The sequence below is a fragment of the Heptranchias perlo genome, chromosome 5 (assembly GCF_035084215.1).
Source record: "Heptranchias perlo isolate sHepPer1 chromosome 5, sHepPer1.hap1, whole genome shotgun sequence".
NCBI classification, from domain to species: domain Eukaryota; kingdom Metazoa; phylum Chordata; class Chondrichthyes; order Hexanchiformes; family Hexanchidae; genus Heptranchias; species Heptranchias perlo.
In genome coordinates, this window is record NC_090329.1 from 133,297,453 (window position 1) to 133,317,516 (window position 20,064).

The window sequence follows — 20,064 nt, forward strand, 5'->3', positions numbered from 1 at the left end:
TCTCTACCCCCCCCCCGGTTCTACTCACATCCCATGATCTCCTCTCCACCCCCCCCGATCTACTCACATCCCATGATCTCCTCTCCACCTCCCCCCGATCTACTCACATCCCATGATCTCCTCTCTACCCCCCCCCGGTTCTACTCACATCCCATGATCTCCTCTCCTCCCCCCCCCCCCCCGATAGACTCACGTCCCATGATCTCCTCTCCACCCCCCCCCCGATCTACTCACATCCCATGATCTCCTCCCCCCCCCCCCCCGATCTACTCACATCCCATGATCTCCTCTCCACCTCCCCCCGATCTACTCACATCCCATGATCTCCTCTCCTCCCCCCCCCCCCCCGATAGACTCACGTCCCATGATCTCCTCTCCACCCCCCCCCGATCTACTCACATCCCATGATCTCCTCTCCACCCCCCGATCTACTCACATCCCATGATCTCCTCTCCACCCCCCCCGATCTACTCACATCTCATGATCTCCCCTCCACCCCCCCGATCTACTCACGTCCCATGATCTCCTCTCCACCCCCCGATCTACTCACATCCCATGATCCCCTCTCCACCCCCCTCGATCTACTCACATCCCATGATCTCCTCTCCACCCCCCCCGATCGATTCACGTCCCATGATCCCCTCTCCACCCCCCCCCGATCTACTCACATCCCATGATCTCCTCTCCACCCCCCCCGATCTACTCATGTCTCATGATCTCCTCTCCACCCCCCCGATCTACTCACATCCCATGATCTCCTCTCCACCCCCCCCGATCTACTCACATCCCATGATCTCCTCTCCACCCCCCCCGATCTACTCACGTCCCATGATCTCCTCTCCACCCCCCGATCTACACACATCCCATGATCTCCCCTCCACCCCCCCCGATCTACTCACGTCCCATGATCTCCTCTCCACCCCCCCCCCGATCTACTCACATCCCATGATCTCCTCTCCACCCCCCCCGATCGACTCACATCCCATGATCTCCTCTCCACCTCCCCCGATCTACTCACGTCCCATGATCTCCTCTCCACCCCCCAATCTACTCACATCCCATGATCTCCTCTCCACCCCCCCCGATCTACTCACGTCACATGATCTCCTCTCCACCTCCCCCCGATCTACTCACACCCCATGATCTCCTCTCCGACCCCCCGCCCCGATCTACTCACACCCCATGATCTCCTCTCCGACCCCCCGCCCCGATCTACTCACATACCATGATCTCCTCTCCGACCCCCCACCCCGATCTACTCACATACCATGATCTCCTCTCCGACCCCCCACCCCGATCTACTCACATACCATGATCTCCTCTCCGACCCCCCACCCCGATCTACTCACATCCCATGATCTCCTCTCCAACCCCCCGATCAACTCACATACCATGATCTCCTCTCCGACCCCCCACTCCAATCTACTCACATACCATGATCTCCTCTCCGACCCCCCACTCCAATCTACTCACATCCCATGATCTCCTCTCCACCCCCCCCGATCTACTCACATCCCATGATCCCCTCTCCACCTCCCCCCGATCTACTCACATCCCATGATCTCCTCTCGACCCCCTCCGATCGATTCACGTCTCATAATCTCCTCTCCGACCCCCCACCCCGATCTACTCACGTCCCATGATCTCCTCTCCACCTCCCCCCGATCTACTCATATCCCATGATCTCCTCTCCACCCCCCCGATCTACTCACATCCCATGATCTCCTCTCCACCCCCCCCACCCCCGATCTACTCACATTCCATGATCTCCTCTCCACCCCCCGATCTACTCACATCCCATGATCTCCTCTCCACCTCCCCCCGATCTACTCACATCCCATGATCTCCTCTCCACCTCCCCCCGATCTACTCACGTCCCATGATCTCCTCTCCACCCCCCCCCCGCCGATCTACTCACATCACATGATCTCCTCTCCACCTCCCCCCGATCTACTCACATCCCATGATCCCCTCTCCACCCCCCCCCCCCAATCTACTCACATCCCATGATCTCCTCTCCACCCCCCCCCCAATCTACTCACATCCCATGATCTCCTCTCTACCCCCCCCCGGTTCTACTCACATCCCATGATCTCCTCTCTACCCCCCCCCGGTTCTACTCACATCCCATGATCTCCTCTCCACCCCCCCCCCCAATCTACTCACATCCCATGATCTCCTCTCTACCCCCCCCCGGTTCTACTCACATCCCATGATCTCCTCTCTACCCCCCCCCGGTTCTACTCACATCCCATGATCTCCTCTCCACCTCCCCCCGATCTACTCACATCCCATGATCTCCTCTCTACCTCCCCCCGATCTACTCACGTCCCATGATCTCCTCTCCGACCCCCCACCCCGATCTACTCACATCCCATGATCTCCTCTCCACCCCCCCCGATCGATTCACGTCTCATAATCTAATCTCCTCTCCGACCCCCCACCCCGATCTACTCACATCCCATGATCTCCTCTCCACCCCCCCGATCTACTCACGTCCCATGATCTCTTCTCCGACCCCCCACCCCGATTTACTCACATCCCATGATCTCCTCTCCACCCCCCCCCCGATCTATTCACGTCCCATAATCTCCTCTCCGACCCCCCACCCCGATTTACTCACATCCCATGATCTCCTCTCCACCTCCCCCCGATCTACTCACGTTCCATGATCTCCTCTCCACCGCCCCCCCACGATCTACTCACATCCCATGATCTCCTCTCCACCTCCCCCCCACGATCTACTCACATCCCATGATCACCTCTCCACCTCCCCCGATCTACTCACGTCCCATAATCTCCTCTCCGACCGCCCCGATCTACTCACATCCCATGATCTCCTCTCCACCCCCCCCGATCTACTCACATCCCATAATCTCCTCTCCGACCCCCCACCCCGATTTACTCACATCCCATGATCCCCTCTCCACTCCCCCCGATCTACTCACGTCCCATAAACTCCTCTCCACCACCCCCCCACGATCTACTCACATCCCATGATCTCCTCTCCACCCCCCCCGATCTACTCACATCCCATGATCTCCTCTCTACCCCCCCCCCCGGTTCTACTCACATCCCATGATCTCCTCTCCACCCCCCCCGATCTACTCACATCCCATGATCTCCTCTCCACCTCCCCCCGATCTACTCACATCCCATGATCTCCTCTCTACCCCCCCCCGGTTCTACTCACATCCCATGATGTCCTCTCCACCTCCCCCCGATCTACTCACATCCCATGATCTCCTCTCCTCCCCCCCCCCCCCGATAGACTCACGTCCCATGATCTCCTCTCCACCCCCCCCCCGATCTACTCACATCCCATGATCTCCTCTCGACCCCCCCCCGATCTACTCACATCCCATGATCTCCTCTCCACCTCCCCCCGATCTACTCACATCCCATGATCTCCTCTCCTCCCCCCCCCCCCCGATAGACTCACGTCCCATGATCTCCTCTCCACCCCCCCCCGATCTACTCACATCTCATGATCTCCCCTCCACCCCCCCGATCTACTCACGTCCCATGATCTCCTCTCCACCCCCCGATCTACTCACATCCCATGATCCCCTCTCCACTCCCCCCCGATCTACTCACATCCCATGATCTCCTCTCCACCCCCCCCGATCGATTCACGTCCCATGATCCCCTCTCCACCCCCCCCCGATCTACTCACATCCCATGATCTCCTCTCCACCCCCCCCGATCTACTCATGTCTCATGATCTCCTCTCCACCCCCCCGGTCTACTCACATCCCATGATCTCCTCTCCACCTCCCCCCGATCTACTCACGTCCCATGATCTCCTCTCCACCCCCCGATCTACACACATCCCATGATCTCCCCTCCACCCCCCCCGATCTACTCACATCCCATGATCTCCTCTCCACCCCCCCCGATCTACTCATGTCTCATGATCTCCTCTCCACCCCCCGATCTACACACATCCCATGATCTCCTCTCCACCCCACCCCCCGATCTACTCACATCCCATGATCTCCTCTCCACCCCCCCCCGATCTACTCACATCCCATGATCTCCTCTCCACCCCCCCCCCGATCTACTCACGTCCCATGATCTCCTCTCCACCCCCCCCCGATCTACTCACATCCCATGATCTCCTCTCCACCCCCCGATCTACACACATCCCATGATCTCCCCTCCACCCCCCCCGATCTACTCACATCCCATGATCTCCTCTCCACCCCCCCCGATCTACTCATGTCTCATGATCTCCTCTCCACCCCCCGATCTACACACATCCCATGATCTCCTCTCCACCCCACCCCCCGATCTACTCACATCCCATGATCTCCTCTCCACCCCCCCCCGATCTACTCACATCCCATGATCTCCTCTCCACCCCCCCCCGATCTACTCACGTCCCATGATCTCCTCTCCACCCCCCCCCGATCTACTCACATCCCATGATCTCCTCTCCACCCCCCCCGATCTACTCACATCCCATGATCCCCTCTCCACCCCCCCCGATCGACTCACATCCCATGATCTCCTCTCCACCTCCCCCGATCTACTCACGTCCCATGATCTCCTCTCCACCCCCCCCCGATCTACTCACATCCCATGATCTCCTCTCCACCTCCCCCGATCTACTCACGTCCCATGATCTCCTCTCCACCCCCCAATCTACTCACATCCCATGATCTCCTCTCCACCCCCCCCGATCTACTCACGTCCCATGATCTCCTCTCCACCTCCCCCCGATCTACTCACGTCCCATGATCTCCTCTCCACCCCCCCCCGATCTACTCACATCCCATGACCTCCTCTCCACCCCCCCCCGATCTACTCACGTCCCATGATCTCCTCTCCACCCCCCCCGATCTACTCACGTCCCATGATCTCCCCTCCACCCCCCCCCGATCTACTCACATCCCATGATCCCCTGTCCACCTCCCCCCGATGTACTCACATCCCATGATCTCCTCTCCACCCCCCAATCTACTCACATCCCATGATCTCCTCTCCACCCCCCCCCGATCTACTCACGTCCCATGATCTCCTCTCCACCCCCCCGATCTACTCACATCCCATGATCTCCTCTCCACCCCCCCCGATCTACTCACGTCACATGATCTCCTCTCCACCTCCCCCCGATCTACTCACATCCCATGATCCCCTCTCCACCCCCCCCTCCCGATCGACTCACATCCCATGATCTCCTCTCCACCCCCCTCCGATCTACTCACATCCCATGATCTCCTCTCCACCCCCCCCCGATCTACTCACATCCCATGATCTCCTCTCCACCCCCCCGATCTACTCAGATCCCATGGTCTCCTCTCCACCCCACCCCCGATTTACTCACATCCCATGATCCCCTCTCCACCTCCCCCCGATCTACTCACGTCCCATGATCTCCTCTCCACCTCCCCCCGATCTACTCACGTTCCATGATCTCCTCTCCACCCACCCCCCCCGATCGACTCACGTCCCATGATCTCCTCTCCACCCCCCCCGATCGACTCACATCCCATGATCCCCTCTCCACCCCACCCCCCCCCCGATCTACTCAGATCCCATGGTCTCCTCTCCACCCCACCCCCGATTTACTCACATCCCATGATCTCCTCTCCACCTCCCCCCGATCTACTCACGTCCCATGATCTCCTCTCCACCTCCCCCCGATTTACTCACATCCCATGATCCCCTCTCCACCTCCCCCCGATCTACTCACGTCCCATGATCTCCTCTCCAACACCCCCCGATCTACTCACATCCCATGATCTCCTCTCTACCTCCCCCCGATCTACTCACGTCCCATGATCTCCACTCCACCCCCCCCGATCTACTCACATCCCATGATCTCCTCTCCACCCCCCCCTATCTACTCACGTCCCATGATCTCCTCTCCACCTCCCCCCGATCTACTCACGTTCCATGATCTCCTCTCCACCCCCCCCCGATCTACTCACATCCCATGATCTCCTCTCCACCACCCCCCGATCTACTCACATCCCATGATCTCCACCCCCCCCCCCCCGATCTACTCACGTCCCATGATCTCCTCTCCACCTCCCCCCGATCTACTCACGTCCCATGATCTCCTCTCCAACACCCCCCGATCTACTCACATCCCATGATCTCCTCTCCACCTCCCCCCGATCTACTCACGTCCCATGATCTCCTCTCCACCCCCCCCGATCTACTCACGTCCCATGATCTCCTCTCCACCTCCCCCCGATCTACTCACGTCCCATGATCTCCTCTCCACCCCCCCCGATCTACTCACTTCCCATGATCCCCTCTCCACCCCCCCCGATCTACTCACATCCCATGATCCCCTCTCCACCTCCCCCCGATCTACTCACGTCCCATGATCTCCTCTCCACCCCCCAATCTCCTCATATCCCATGATCTCCTCTCCACCTCCCCCCGATCTACTCACATCCCATGATCCCCTCTCCACCCCCCCCGATCTACTCACGTCCCATGATCCCCTCTCCACCCCCGCCGATCTACTCACATCCCATGATCCCCTCTCCACCCCCCCCCCGATCGACTCACATCCCATGATCTCCTCTACACCCCCCCCGATCGATTCACGTCTCATAATCTCCTCACCGACCCCCCACCCCGATCTACTCACGTCCCATGATCTCCTCTCCACCTCCCCCCGATCTACTCACATCCCATGATCTCCTCTCCACCCCCCCCCGATCTACTCACATCCCATGATCCCCTCTCCACCCCCCCCCCCCAATCTACTCACATCCCACGATCTCCTCTCCACCCCCCCGATCTACTCACCTCCCATGATCTCCTCTCCACCCCCCCCGATCCACTCACGACCCATAATCTCCTCTCCGACCCCCCACCCCGATTTACTCACATCCCATGATCCCCTCTCCACCCCCCCCGATCTATTCACATCCCATGATCCCCTCTCCACCCCCCCCCCGATCGACTCACATCCCATGATCCCCTCTCCACCCCCCCCCGATGGACTCACATCCCATGATCTCCTCTCCAACACCCCCCGATCTACTCACATCCCATGATCTCCTCTCCACCCCCCCCCGATCTACTCACATCCCATGATCTCCTCTCCACCCCCCCCCGATCTACTCACATCCCATGATCTCCTCTCCAACACCCCCCGATCTACTCACATCCCATGATCTCCTCTCCACCCCCCCCCGATCTACTCACGTCCCATGATCTCCTCTCCACCCCCCCCCGATCTACTCATATCCAATGATCTCCTCTCCACCCCCCCCGATCGATTCACGTCTCATAATCTAATCTCCTCTCCACCCCCCCCGATCTACTCACATTCCATGATCTCCTCTCCACCCCCCCCCGATCTACTCACATCCCATGATCCCCTCTCCACCCCCCCCCCAATCTACTCACATCCCATGATCTCCTCTCTACCTCCCCCCGATCTACTCACGTCCCATGATCTCCACTCCACCCCCCCCGATCTACTCACATCCCATGATCTCCTCTCTACCCCCCCCCGGTTCTACTCACATCCCATGATCTCCTCTCCACCCCCCCTGATCTACTCACATCCCATGATCTCCTCTCTACCCCCCCCCCGGTTCTACTCACATCCCATGATCTCCTCTCCACCCCCCCCGATCTACTCACATCCCATGATCTCCTCTCTACCCCCCCCCGGTTCTACTCACATCCCATGGTCTCCTCTCCACCCCCCCCCGATCTACTCACATCCCATGATCTCCTCTCTACCCCCCCCCGGTTCTACTCACATCCCATGATCTCCTCTCCACCCCCCCCCGATCTACTCATATCCCATGATCTCCTCTCCACCTCCCCCCGATCTACTCACATCCCATGATCTCCTCTCCACCCCCCCCGATGTACTCACGTCCCATGATCTCCTCTCCACCCCCCGCCGATCGACTCACATCCCATGATCTCCTCTCCACCTCCCCCCGATCTACTCACGTCCCATGATCTCCTCTCCACCCCCCCCGGTTCTACTCACATCCCATGATCTCCTCTCCACTTCCCCCCGATCTACTCACGTCCCATGATCTCCTCTCCACCCCCCCCCGATCTACTCACATCCCATGATCTCCTCTCTACCCCCCCCGGTTCTACTCACATCCCATGATCTCCTCTCCAACCCCCCTGATCTACTCACGTCCCATGATCTCCTCTCCACCCCTCGATCCACTCACGTCCCATGATCTCCTCTCCACCCCTCCCCCCGATCTACTCCCGTCCCATGATCCCCTCTCCACCCCCCGATCTACTCACGTCCCATGATCTCCTCTCCACCCACCCCCGATCTACTCACATCCCATGATCTCCTCCCCAAACCCCCCGATCTACTCACATCCCATGATCTCCTCTCCACCCCTCCCCCCGATCTACTCACATCCCATGATCTCCTCTCCACCCCTCCCCCCGATCCACTCACATCCCATGATCTCCTCTCCACCTCCCCCCGATCTACTCACGTCCCATGATCTCCTCTCCACCCCCCCCAATCTACGCACGTCCCATGATCTCCTCTCCACCTCCCCCCGATCTACTCACATCCCATGATCCCCTCTCCACCCCGCCCGATCAACTCACGTCCCATGATCTCCTCTCCACCCCCCCCAATCTACGCACATCCCATGATCTCCTCTCCACCCCCCCCCGATCTACTCACATCCCATGATCTCCTCCCCAAACCCCCCGATCTACTCACATCCCATGATCTCCTCTCCACCCCTCCCCCCGATCTACTCACATCCCATGATCTCCTCTCCACCTCCCCCCGATCTACTCACGTCCCATGATCTCCTCTCCACCCCCCCCAATCTACGCACGTCCCATGATCTCCTCTCCACCCCCCCCCGATCTACGCACATCCCATGATCTCCTCTCCACCCCTCCCCCCGATCTACTCACATCCCATGATCTCCTCTCCACCTCCCCCCGATCTACTCACGTCCCATGATCTCCTCTCCACCCCCCCCAATCTACTCACATCCCATGATCTCCTCTCCCCCTCCCCCCGATCTACTCACATCCCATGATCCCCTCTCCACCCCGCCCGATCAACTCACATCCAATGATCCCCTCTCCACCCCGCCCGATCAACTCACGTCCAATGATCTCCTCTCCACCTCCCCCCGATCTACTCACATCCCATGATCTCCTCTCCACCTCCCCCCGATCTACTCACATCCCATGATCCCCTCTCCACCCCCCCCCCCAATCTACTCACATCCCATGATCTCCTCTCTACCTCCCCCCGATCTACTCACGTCCCATGATCTCCTCTCCCCCTCCCCCCGATCTACTCACATCCCATGATCCCCTCTCCACCCCGCCCGATCAACTCACATCCAATGATCCCCTCTCCACCCCGCCCGATCAACTCACGTCCAATGATCTCCTCTCCACCTCCCCCCGATCTACTCACGTTCCATGATCTCCTCTCCACCCCCCCCCCCGATCTACTCACATCCCATGATCTCCTCTCCACCTCCCCCCGATCTACTCACATCCCATGATCCCCTCTCCACCCCCCCCCCCAATCTACTCACATCCCATGATCTCCTCTCCACCCCCCCCGATCTACTCACATCCCATGATCTCCTCTCCACCCCTCCCCCCGATCTACTCACATCCCATGATCTCCTCTCCACCTCCCCCCGATCTACTCACGTCCCATGATCTCCTCTCCACCCCCCCCAATCTACTCACATCCCATGATCTCCTCTCCACCCCTCCCCCCGATCTACTCACATCCCATGATCTCCTCTCCACCTCCCCCCTATCTACTCACGTCCCATGATCTCCTCTCCACCCCCCCCGATCTACTCACATCCCATGATCTCCTCTCCACCCCTCCCCCCGATCTACTCACATCCCATGATCTCCTCTCCACCTCCCCCCGATCTACTCACATCCCATGATCCCCTCTCCACCCCGCCCGATCAACTCACATCCAATGATCCCCTCTCCACCCCGCCCGATCAACTCACATCCAATGATCCCCTCTCCACCCCGCCCGATCAACTCACGTCCAATGATCTCCTCTCCACCTCCCCCCGATCTACTCACGTTCCATGATCTGCTCTCCACCCCCCACTCCCGATCATAAGAACATAAGAAATAGGAGCAGGAGTAGGCCAATCGGCCCCTCGAGCCTGCTCCGCTATTCAATAAGATCAAGGCTGAGCTGATCCTAACCTCAAATCTCAATTCATGTCCAATTTCCTGCCCGCTCCACGTAACCCCTAATTCCCTTTACTTCTAGGAAACTGTCGATTTCTGTTTTAAATTTATTTAATGATGTAGCTTCCACAGCTTCCTGGGGCAGAAAATTCCACAGACCTACCACCCTCTGAGTGAAGAAGTTTCTCCTCATCTCAGTTTTGAAAGAGCAGCCCCTTATTCTAAGATTATGCCCCCAAGTTCCAGTTTCACCCATCCTTGGAAACATCCTTACCGCATCCACCCGATCAAGCCCCTTCACAATCTTATATGTTTCAATATGATCGCCTCTCATTCTTCTGAACTCCAATGAGTAGAGTCCCAATCTGCTCAACCTCTCTTCATATGTCCGCCCCCTCATCCACGGGTTTAACCGAGTGAACCTTCTTTGTACTGCCTCGAGAGCAAGTATGTCTTTTCTTAAGTATGGACACCAAAACTGTATGCAGTATTCCAGGGACTGTTGACAGGTGGGAAAGGGAAGCCCAGGGCAGTAGAGGCCCAGACTTTCTTTCCTTCTGTGGCCTGGAGGCAAACTCCTGCTATTTCCCCGCCAGGTATTACTGAGAGGGGCGCCTGCCACAACCTCGTCATAGGACCTCGATTAGCAGATATTAATGAGGCTCCGCCTGAGTCAGGACGGTGTCTCGGCCATCCAAAAAAAGGGCCTAGTTAAGATGGTGGTGGGCGGGAACAGGGCGGTAAGTCTTTGCACAGCTATTTTAACTTTGCACCCATCCCGTTCCCACTCAGCAGGGTGGGTTCAAATGTCTCCTATTATGTGAGGCTGAGTAGATTAACTCCTTTAAAATAAAGGTGATAAATATCTAGTTGGGAATGTGATTAGATTATAGGGACACTTATTGACTGAGATGATCAAATTGGACCATGGTTCCTGTACTTCTGTACAAGAAGAGAAATAGCAGAGATGTGAAAAGACATGAATATTCTCGGGTTTTGTTTCCTTATGGGGGAGCAGGAAGTATTTATGCAGAACTTTCCCTCAGGAGAAGAAATGAGTAGAATAGAGTGCATGATAGGGTTGCTTGTACATGGTTTATGGAAGAAGCAAGCTTCAAATCATTTTTTGTCTTATGTTTTTTCGTGTTTTTAACAAAGGCCTGAATGGGCATCCAGAATGCCTGGAATACATGACAAAGATGTGGTGGAACATAAAGGGCCAGAATTTTCTGTCAAAATAATGGTATAATAATTATTTATGTGTAAATAGTACAGCAACTTCAGGCGAGGAGCAGATGCGCGGTTAAATGCGAAAATTGAAAAGTTGCTGTCCGAGTTGTAACACTCCACCATTAGCTTTGCCAAAACAGCATTTCGCTGTCTGCCTCACCATTGACACGCATTGAATGGCATGAAGTTGCTGTTTCTACGCAGTAGATACGAACTAAAAGTGCTGCAGATATTTAGGGCTGGTAATTAGTAACCTAAGTACCCTTTTCAAGATTTTGGCACTGAAAATTAACTATTATACGTGTGAAGTCTTATTCGTTCAGGTTTTTAATTTTTGAGGAGATTTTAAAAATGTAAAATTTTAAATTTAAATTATTTTTTCTTGCTCTTCCTTTGTGTTCCTTTTTACTCCCTCTCTTAATCCGATCTTTCTTTCCCATTGAATTCACCCCTTTAAAATTCACCCTTCTTCTCAGTTCTTCCTGTGTTTATTTCCCAACCCTTCAATCTGGTTGGTTAAGGAGATACCCTGTTAGTTGCCCTGTTCACTCAGGTCCCAGATGGCCTGTTTCCCTCGCTGCGCTGTTATCAGCTCGCACTTTCAGCAACTTTGTGGGCAAACAATTTTTTGAACTGAAGGGTGCAGGTGCAAGTCTAATTGCAGACACTGTTAGATACGCTGCTATAGCAGAATTTGACCCAATGTGTCACTTGCTGTTCCCTTTTCTAATGCAACACACAATGAGGTATTCAATCGTTTTGAGAAAACTGTGATTTCTACATGTTCTCAATCAACATTACGAACAGATTGAAACGCACCTTCTTTTTGTCACAATCGTCCAGGTGGTTCTGTATGAATTGGACACTGGCTGTGAAATCTGAAGAGTTAAACTCATATGGAATGCACCATCCCAGTGGACCAAACTTCCGCCGTTCCTAACATTCAATAGGAAGTAAAAACAAATTCTTACTTCATCAGTTTTCACTATTGTAAAATTCTAAATCAATGAGATTGAACAAATGCATTTGAAAAGCTAGGTTTATTTCTAGAGTTTAGATGTGACTGCAGGAAGGATGGGCAAATTGACCACGGCACCGTGGTACAGGAGGCCATTCAAGTGCGGGGAGCAAAAAGGAATCATAGAATCATAGAATCATAGAAGTTACAACATGGAAACAGGCCCTTCGGCCCAACATGTCCATGTCGCCCAGTTTATACCACTAAGCTAGTCCCAATTGCCTGCACTTGGCCCATATCCCTCTATACCCATCTTACCCATGTAACTGTCCAAATGCTTTTTAAAAGACAAAATTGTACCCGCCTCTACTACTGCCTCTGGCAGCTCGTTCCAGACACTCACCACCCTTTGAGTGAAAAAATTGCCCCTCTGGACCCTTTTGTATCTCTCCCCTCTCACCTTAAATCTATGTCCCCTCGTTATAGACTCCCCTACCTTTGGGAAAAGATTTTGACTATCGACCTTATCTATGCCCCTCATTATTTTATAGACTTCTATAAGATCACCCCTTAACCTCCTACTCTCCAGGGAAAAAAGTCCCAGTCTGTCTAACCTCTCCCTGTAAGTCAAACCATTAAGTCCCGGTAGCATCCTAGTAAATCTTTTCTGCACTCTTTCTAGTTTAATAATATCCTTTCTATAATAGGGTGACCAGAACTGTACACAGTACTCCAAGTGTGGCCTCACCAATGCCCTGTACAACTTCAACAAGACATCCCAACTCCTGCATTCAATGTTCTGACCAATGAAACCAAGCATGCTGAATGCCTTCTTCACCACCCTATCCACCTGTGACTCCACTTTCAAGGAGCTATGAATCTGTACTCCTAGATCTCTTTGTTCTATAACTCTCCCCAACGCCCTACCATTAACGGAGTAGGTCCTGGCCCGATTCGATCTACCAAAATGCATCACCTCACATTTATCTAAATTAAACTCCATCTGCCATTCATCGGCCCACTGGCCCAATTTATCAAGATCCCGTTGCAATCCTAGATAACCTTCTTCACTGTCCACAATGCCACCAATCTTGGTGTCATCTGCAAACTTACTAACCATGCCTCCTAAATTCTCATCCAAATCATTAATATAAATAACAAATAACAGCGGACCCAGCACCGATCCCTGAGGTACACCGCTGGACACAGGCATCCAGTTTGAAAAACAACCCTCGACAACCACCCTCTGTCTTCTGTCGTCAAGCCAATTTTGTATCCAATTGGCTACCTCACCTTGGATCCCATGAGATTTAACCTTATGTAACAACCTACCATGCGGTACCTTGTCAAATGCTTTGCTGAAGTCCATGTAGACCACGTCTACTGCACAGCCCTCATCTATCTTCTTGGTTACCCCTTCAAAAAACTCAATCAAATTCGTGAGACATGATTTTCCTCTCACAAAACCATGCTGACTGTTCCTAATTAGTCCCAGCCTCTCCAAATGCCTGTAGATCCTGTCCCTCAGAATACCCTCTAACAACTTACCCACTACAGATGTCAGGCTCACTGGTCTGTAGTTCCCAGGCTTTTCCCTGCCGCCCTTCTTAAACAAAGGCACAACATTTGCTACCCTCCAATCTTCAGGCACCTCACCTGTAGCGGTGGATGATTCAAATATCTCTGCTAGGGGACCCGCAATTTCCTCCCTAACCTCCCATAACGTCCTGGGATACATTTCATCAGGTCCCGGAGATTTATCTACCTTGATGCGCGTTAAGACTTCCAGCACCTCCCTCTCTGTAATATGTACACTCCTCAAGACATCACTATTTATTTCCCCAAGTTCCCTAACATCCATGCCTTTCTCAACCGTAAATACCGATGTGAAATATTCATTCAGGATCTCACCCATCTCTTGTGGTTCCGCACATAGATGACCTTGTTGATCCTTAAGAGGCCCTACTCTCTCCCTAGTTACCCTTTTGCCCTTTATGTATTTGTAGAAGCTCTTTGGATTCACCTTTGCCTGATCTGCCAAAGCAATCTCATATCCCCTTTTTGCCCTCCTGATTTCTCTCTTAACTCTACTCCGGCAATCTCTATACTCTTCAAGGGATCCACTTGATCCCAGCTGCCTATGCATGTCATATGCCTCCTTCTTCTTTTTGACTAGTGCCTCAATCTCCCGAGTCATCCAAGGTTCCCGACTTCTACCAGCCTTGCCCTTCACTTTATAAGGAATGTGCTTACCCTGAACCCTGGTTAACACACTTTTGAAAGCCTCCCACTTACCAGACGTCCCTTTGCCTGCCAACAGACTCTCCCAATCAACTTCTGAAAGTTCCTGTCTAATACCATCAAAATTGGCCTTTCCCCAATTTAGAATTTTAACTTTTGGGCCAGACCTATCCTTCTCCATAGCTATCTTAAAACTAATAGAATTATGATCACTGGTCCCAAAGTGATCTCTCACTAACACTTCTGTCACCTGCCCTTCCTTATTTCCCAAGAGGAGGTCAAGTTTTGCCCCCTCTCTAGTCGGGCCATCCACATACTGAATGAGAAATTCCTCCTGAATACACTCAACAAATTTCTCTCCATCCAAGCCCCTAATGCTATGGCTGTCCCAGTCAATGTTGGGAAAGTTAAAGTCCCCTACTATTACCACCCTATTTTTCTTGCAGCTGTCCGTAATCTCCTTACATATTTGCTCCTCAATTTCCCGTTGACTATTTGGGGGTCTGTAGTACAATCCTATCAAAGTGATCTCTCCCTTCTTATTTTTCAGTTCTACCCATATGGACTCAGTGGGCGAACCCTCGGATATATCCCCTCTCACTACTGCCGTGATGTTCTCCCTAATCAAGAACGCAACTCCCCCTCCTCTCTTACCTCCCGCTCTATCTTTCCTATAGCATCTGTACCCTGGAACATTGAGCTGCCAGTCCTGCCCCTCCCTTAGCCATGTTTCAGTAATAGCTAAAACATCCCAGTCCCATGTACCCATCCATGCCCTGAGTTCATCTGCCTTGCCCATCAGACTTCTTGCATTGAAATAAATGCAGTTTAATCTAGACTTCCCTTGGTCTTTGCCCTGCTTTCTCAGACCATCTGTCCGGTCATGTTCTGTACACTCTCCCTTACTGCGTTTTGTTTCTGTCACCACTTTATTTCCCACTGACTTCCTGCATCGGTTCCCATCCCCCTGCCACATTAGTTTAAACCCTCCCCAACAGCACTGGCAAACACTCCCCCTAGGACATTGGTTCCAGTCCTGCCCAGATGCAGACCGTCCAATTTGTACTGGTCCCACCTCCCCCAGAACCGGTTCCAATGGCCCAGGAATTTGAATCCCTCCAGCTTGAACCATCTCTCAAGCCACGTATTCATCTTATCTATCCTGTCATTCCTACTCTGACTAACCCGTGGCACTGGTAGCAATCCTGAGATTACTACCTTTGAGGTCCTACTCTTTAGTTTAACTCCTAACTCCCTAAATTCAGCTTGTAGGACCTCATCCTGTTTTTTACCTATATCGTTGGTGCCTATATGCACCACGACAACTGGCTGTTCACCCTCCCCCTCCAGAATGTCCTGCAGCCGCTCCGAGACATCCTTGACCCTTGCACCAGGGAGGCAACATACCATCCTGGAGTCTCGGTTGCGTCCGCAGAAACGCCTGTCTATTCCCCTTACAATCGAGTCCCCTATCACTATAGCTCTGCCACTCTTTTTCCTGCCCTCCTGTGCAGCAGAGCCAGCCACGGTGCCATGAACCTGGCCACTGCCACCTTCCCCTGGTGAGCCATCTCCCCCAACATTATCCAAAACGGTATACCTGTTTTGGAGGGAGATGACCGCAGGGGACCCCTGCACTGCCTTCCTACTCTTCCTCTGTCTGTTGGTCACCCATTCACTATCTCCCTCAGAATGTGGTAGTGTTAGGGGATAGTTACTGTTCTCTGCAGCCGCGACCAGGAGTCCTGAAGGCTGTGTTGCCTGCTCAGTGCCAAAGTTAAGGACAACTCCTCGCGAGTGGAGAAGAACTTGAAGCATGAGGGGGAGGAGCCATTTGTTGTGACATAGGTAGAACTAGGAATGAGGTTCTGCTGAGGGAGTTTGAGGAGCTAGGGTCCAAAATAAAAAGCAGAACCTCAAAGGTAATAAGCTCTGGATTACTACCTGAGCAACGCACAAATTGTCATAGGGACAAACAGAATAGATGGTTAAATGCGTGGCTGAAAGAGTGGAGTGAGAAGCAGGGGTTTCAATTCATGGGGCACTGGCACCAGCACTGGGGAAAGAGGGAGCTGTTCCGTTGAGATGGCCTCCACTTAAACCGGACTGGGACCAGTGTCCTGGCGATTTGAGTTGGTTAAGATAGATTGGGAAATTAGATTAAAAGGTATGACAGTAGATAAGCAATGGCAAACATTTAAAGAAATATTTCATAATTCTCAACGGACATACATTCCATTGGGAAATAAAAACTCCACGGGAAAAGTGATAGTAATAGATTAATAGAAGAGGCTTATAATGTTTCCAAGAAAAGTGGTAAGCCTGAGGATTAGGAGAATTTTAGAAACCAGCAAAGGATGACCAAAAAAATGATAAAGAGGGAGAAAATTGAATATGAGAGTAAACTAGCAAGAAATATAAAAACAGATTGTAAGAGTTTCTACAAGTATGTAAAAAGGAAGAGAGCAGCAAAAGTAAACGCCGGTCCCTTAGAGGCTGAGACAGGAGAAATTATAATGGGGAATCAGGAAATGGCAGAGACGTTAAACAAATATTTTGTATCTGTCTTCACAGTAAAAGACACAAAAAACATACCAGAAATAGTGGGGAACCAAGGGTCTAATGACAGTGAGGAACTTCAAGTAATTAATATTAGTAAAGAAAAAGTACTGGAGAAATTAATGGGTCTAAAAGCTGACATCCCCTACATCTGATGAGCTACATCCTTGAGTTCCAAAAGAGATGGCTGCAGAGATAGTGGATGCATTGGTTATGATCTTCCAAAATTCCCAAGATTCTAGAATAGTCCCAGCAGATTGGAAAGTAGCAAATGTAACCCCGCTATTCAAGAAGGGAGGGAGAGAGAAAACAGGAAACTACAGGCCAGTTAGCCTGACATCAGTCGTCAGGAAAATGCTGGAATCCATTAGAATCATAGAAGTTACAACATGGAAACAGGCCCTTCGGCCCAACATGTCCATGTCGCCCAGTTTATACCACTAAGCTAGTCCCAATTGCCTGCACTTGGCCCATATCCCTCGATACCCATCTTACCCATGTAACTGTCCAAATGCTTTTTAAAAGACAAAATTGTACCCGCCTCTACTACTGCCTCTGGCAGCTCGTTCCAGACACTCACCACCCTTTGAGTGAAAAAACTGCCCCTCTGGACCCTTTTGTATCTCTCCCCTCTCACCTTAAATCTATGTCCCCTCGTTATAGACTCCCCTACCTTTGGGAAAAGATTTTGACTATCGACCTTATCTATGCCCCTCATTATTTTATAGACTTCTATAAGATCACCCCTAAGCCTCCTACTCTCCAGGGAAAAAAGTCTCAGTCTATCCAACCTCTCCCTATAAGTCAAACCATCAAGTCCTGGTTATTAAGGAAGTGGTAACAGGGCACTTAGAAAATCATAATATGATTAGGCAGAGTCAACATGGTTTTGTGAAAGGGAAATCATGTTTGACAAATGTATTAGAGTTTTTTGAGGATGTAACTGGCAGGGTAGATAAAGGGGAACCAGTGGATGTAGTATATTTGGATTTTCAAAAGGCATTCGATAAGTTGCCGCACAAAAGGCTGTTACACAAGATAAGGGTTCATGGGGTTGGGGGTAATATATTAGCATGGATAGAGGATTAGTTAACGGACAGAAAACAGAGAGTATGAATAAAAGGAGCATTTTCGTGTTGGCAGGTTGTAATGAGTGAGGTGCAGCAAGGATCGGTGCTTGGGCCTCAGCTGTTACAATATATATCAATGACTTCAGATGAGGGGACCGAGTGTAATATATCCAAGGTAGCTGATGATACAAAGCGAGGTGGGAAAGTAAGATGTGAGGAGGATACAATCAGTCTGCAAAGGTATATAGACAGATTAAATGAGTAGAAAAGAAGGTAGCATAGTGGTTATGTTACTGAACTAATAATCCAGAGGCCTGGACTAATAATCCGGAATCATAAGTTCAAATCCCGCCACGGCAGCTGGGGAATTTAAATTCAATTAATTAAATAAAATCTGGAATTAAAATACTAGGATCAGTAATGGTGGCCATGAAACTACCGGATTGTTGTAAAAACCCATCTGGTTCACGAATGTCCTTTAGGGAAGGAAACCTGCCGTCCATACCTGGTCTGGCCTATATGTGACTTCAGACCCACAGCAATGTGGTTGATTCTTAATTGCCCTCTGAAATGGCCTAGCAAGCCACTCAGTTATAAAATCTCGCGAAAAAGAAATCATAATAAGAATAAAACCGGATGGACCACTGGGCATCAAACACGACAAAGGCTAAACCAAGCCCAGTTGACTCTGCAAAATCTTTCTCTCTAACATCTGGGGACTTGTGCCAAAATTGGGAGAGCTGTCCCACAGACTAGTCAAGCAACAGCCTGACATTGCCATACTCACAGAATCATACCTTTCAGCCAATGTCCCAGACTCTTCCATCACCATCTCTGTATATCACTGTACCGCCACAAGAGGTGGCGGTACAGTGATATACAGTCAGGAGGGAGTGGCCCTGGGAGTCCTCAACATTGACTCTGGACCCCATGAAATCTCATGGCATCAGGTCAAACATGGGCAAGGAAATCTCCTGCTGATGAATCAGTCCTCCTCATGTTGAACACCACTTGGAGGAAGCACCTTGGGTAGCAAAGGCACAGAACGTACTCTGGGTGGGGGACTTCAATGTCCATCACCAAGGGTGGCTCGGTAGCACCATTACTGACCGAGCTGGCCGAGTCCTGAAGGGCATAGCTGCCAGACTGGGCCTGTGGCAGGTGGTGAGTGAACCAACATGAGGGAAAAACTTACTTGACCTCGTCCTCAACAAACTACCTGTCGCAGATGCATCTGTCCATGACAGTATTGGTAGGAGTGACCACCGCACAGTCCTCATGGAGACGAAGTCCCGTTTTTCTGCGCAGAGGATACCATCCAACGTGTTGTGTGGCACTATCACCGTGCTAAATGAGATAGATCTAGCAGCTCAAAACTGGGCATCCATGAGGTGCTGTGGGCCATCAGCAGCAGCAGAATTGTATTCCAGCACAATCTGTAACCTCATGGCCCGGCATATTCCTCACTCTACCATTACCAACAAGCCAGGGGATCAATGAGGCGTGCAGAAGAGCATGCCAGGAGCAGCACCAGGTGCACCTAAAAATGAGGTGCCAACCTGGTGAAGTGACAACTCAGGACTACATGCATGCTAAACAGCGGAAGCAACATGCTATAGACAGAGCTAAGCAATTCCACAAACAACAGATCAGATCAAAGCTCTGCAGTCCTGCCACATCCAGTCGTGAATGGTGGTGGACAATTAAACAACTAATGGGAGGAGGAGGCTCTGTAAACATCCCCATCCTCAATGGGGATGTTTACAGAGTATGACGAGGTATGACTCCAGCCACTGGAGAGTTTACCCCTTGATTCCCATTGACTACAATTTTACT

The 20,064-nt window shown here is 52.1% G+C and overlaps 1 protein-coding gene across 1 annotated transcript in view; it reads right to left on the bottom strand.

Moving 5' to 3' along the window:
* LOC137322210 (dynein axonemal heavy chain 8-like) overlaps nt 1–20,064 on the bottom strand; it is a 1,468,904-nt gene that overhangs the window by 54,060 nt on the left and 1,394,780 nt on the right. The window contains exon 87 of the mRNA XM_067985326.1: nt 12,220–12,336. Within this exon, the coding sequence (XP_067841427.1) occupies nt 12,220–12,336 (117 nt within the window). The remainder of the gene's footprint in view (nt 1–12,219; nt 12,337–20,064) is intronic.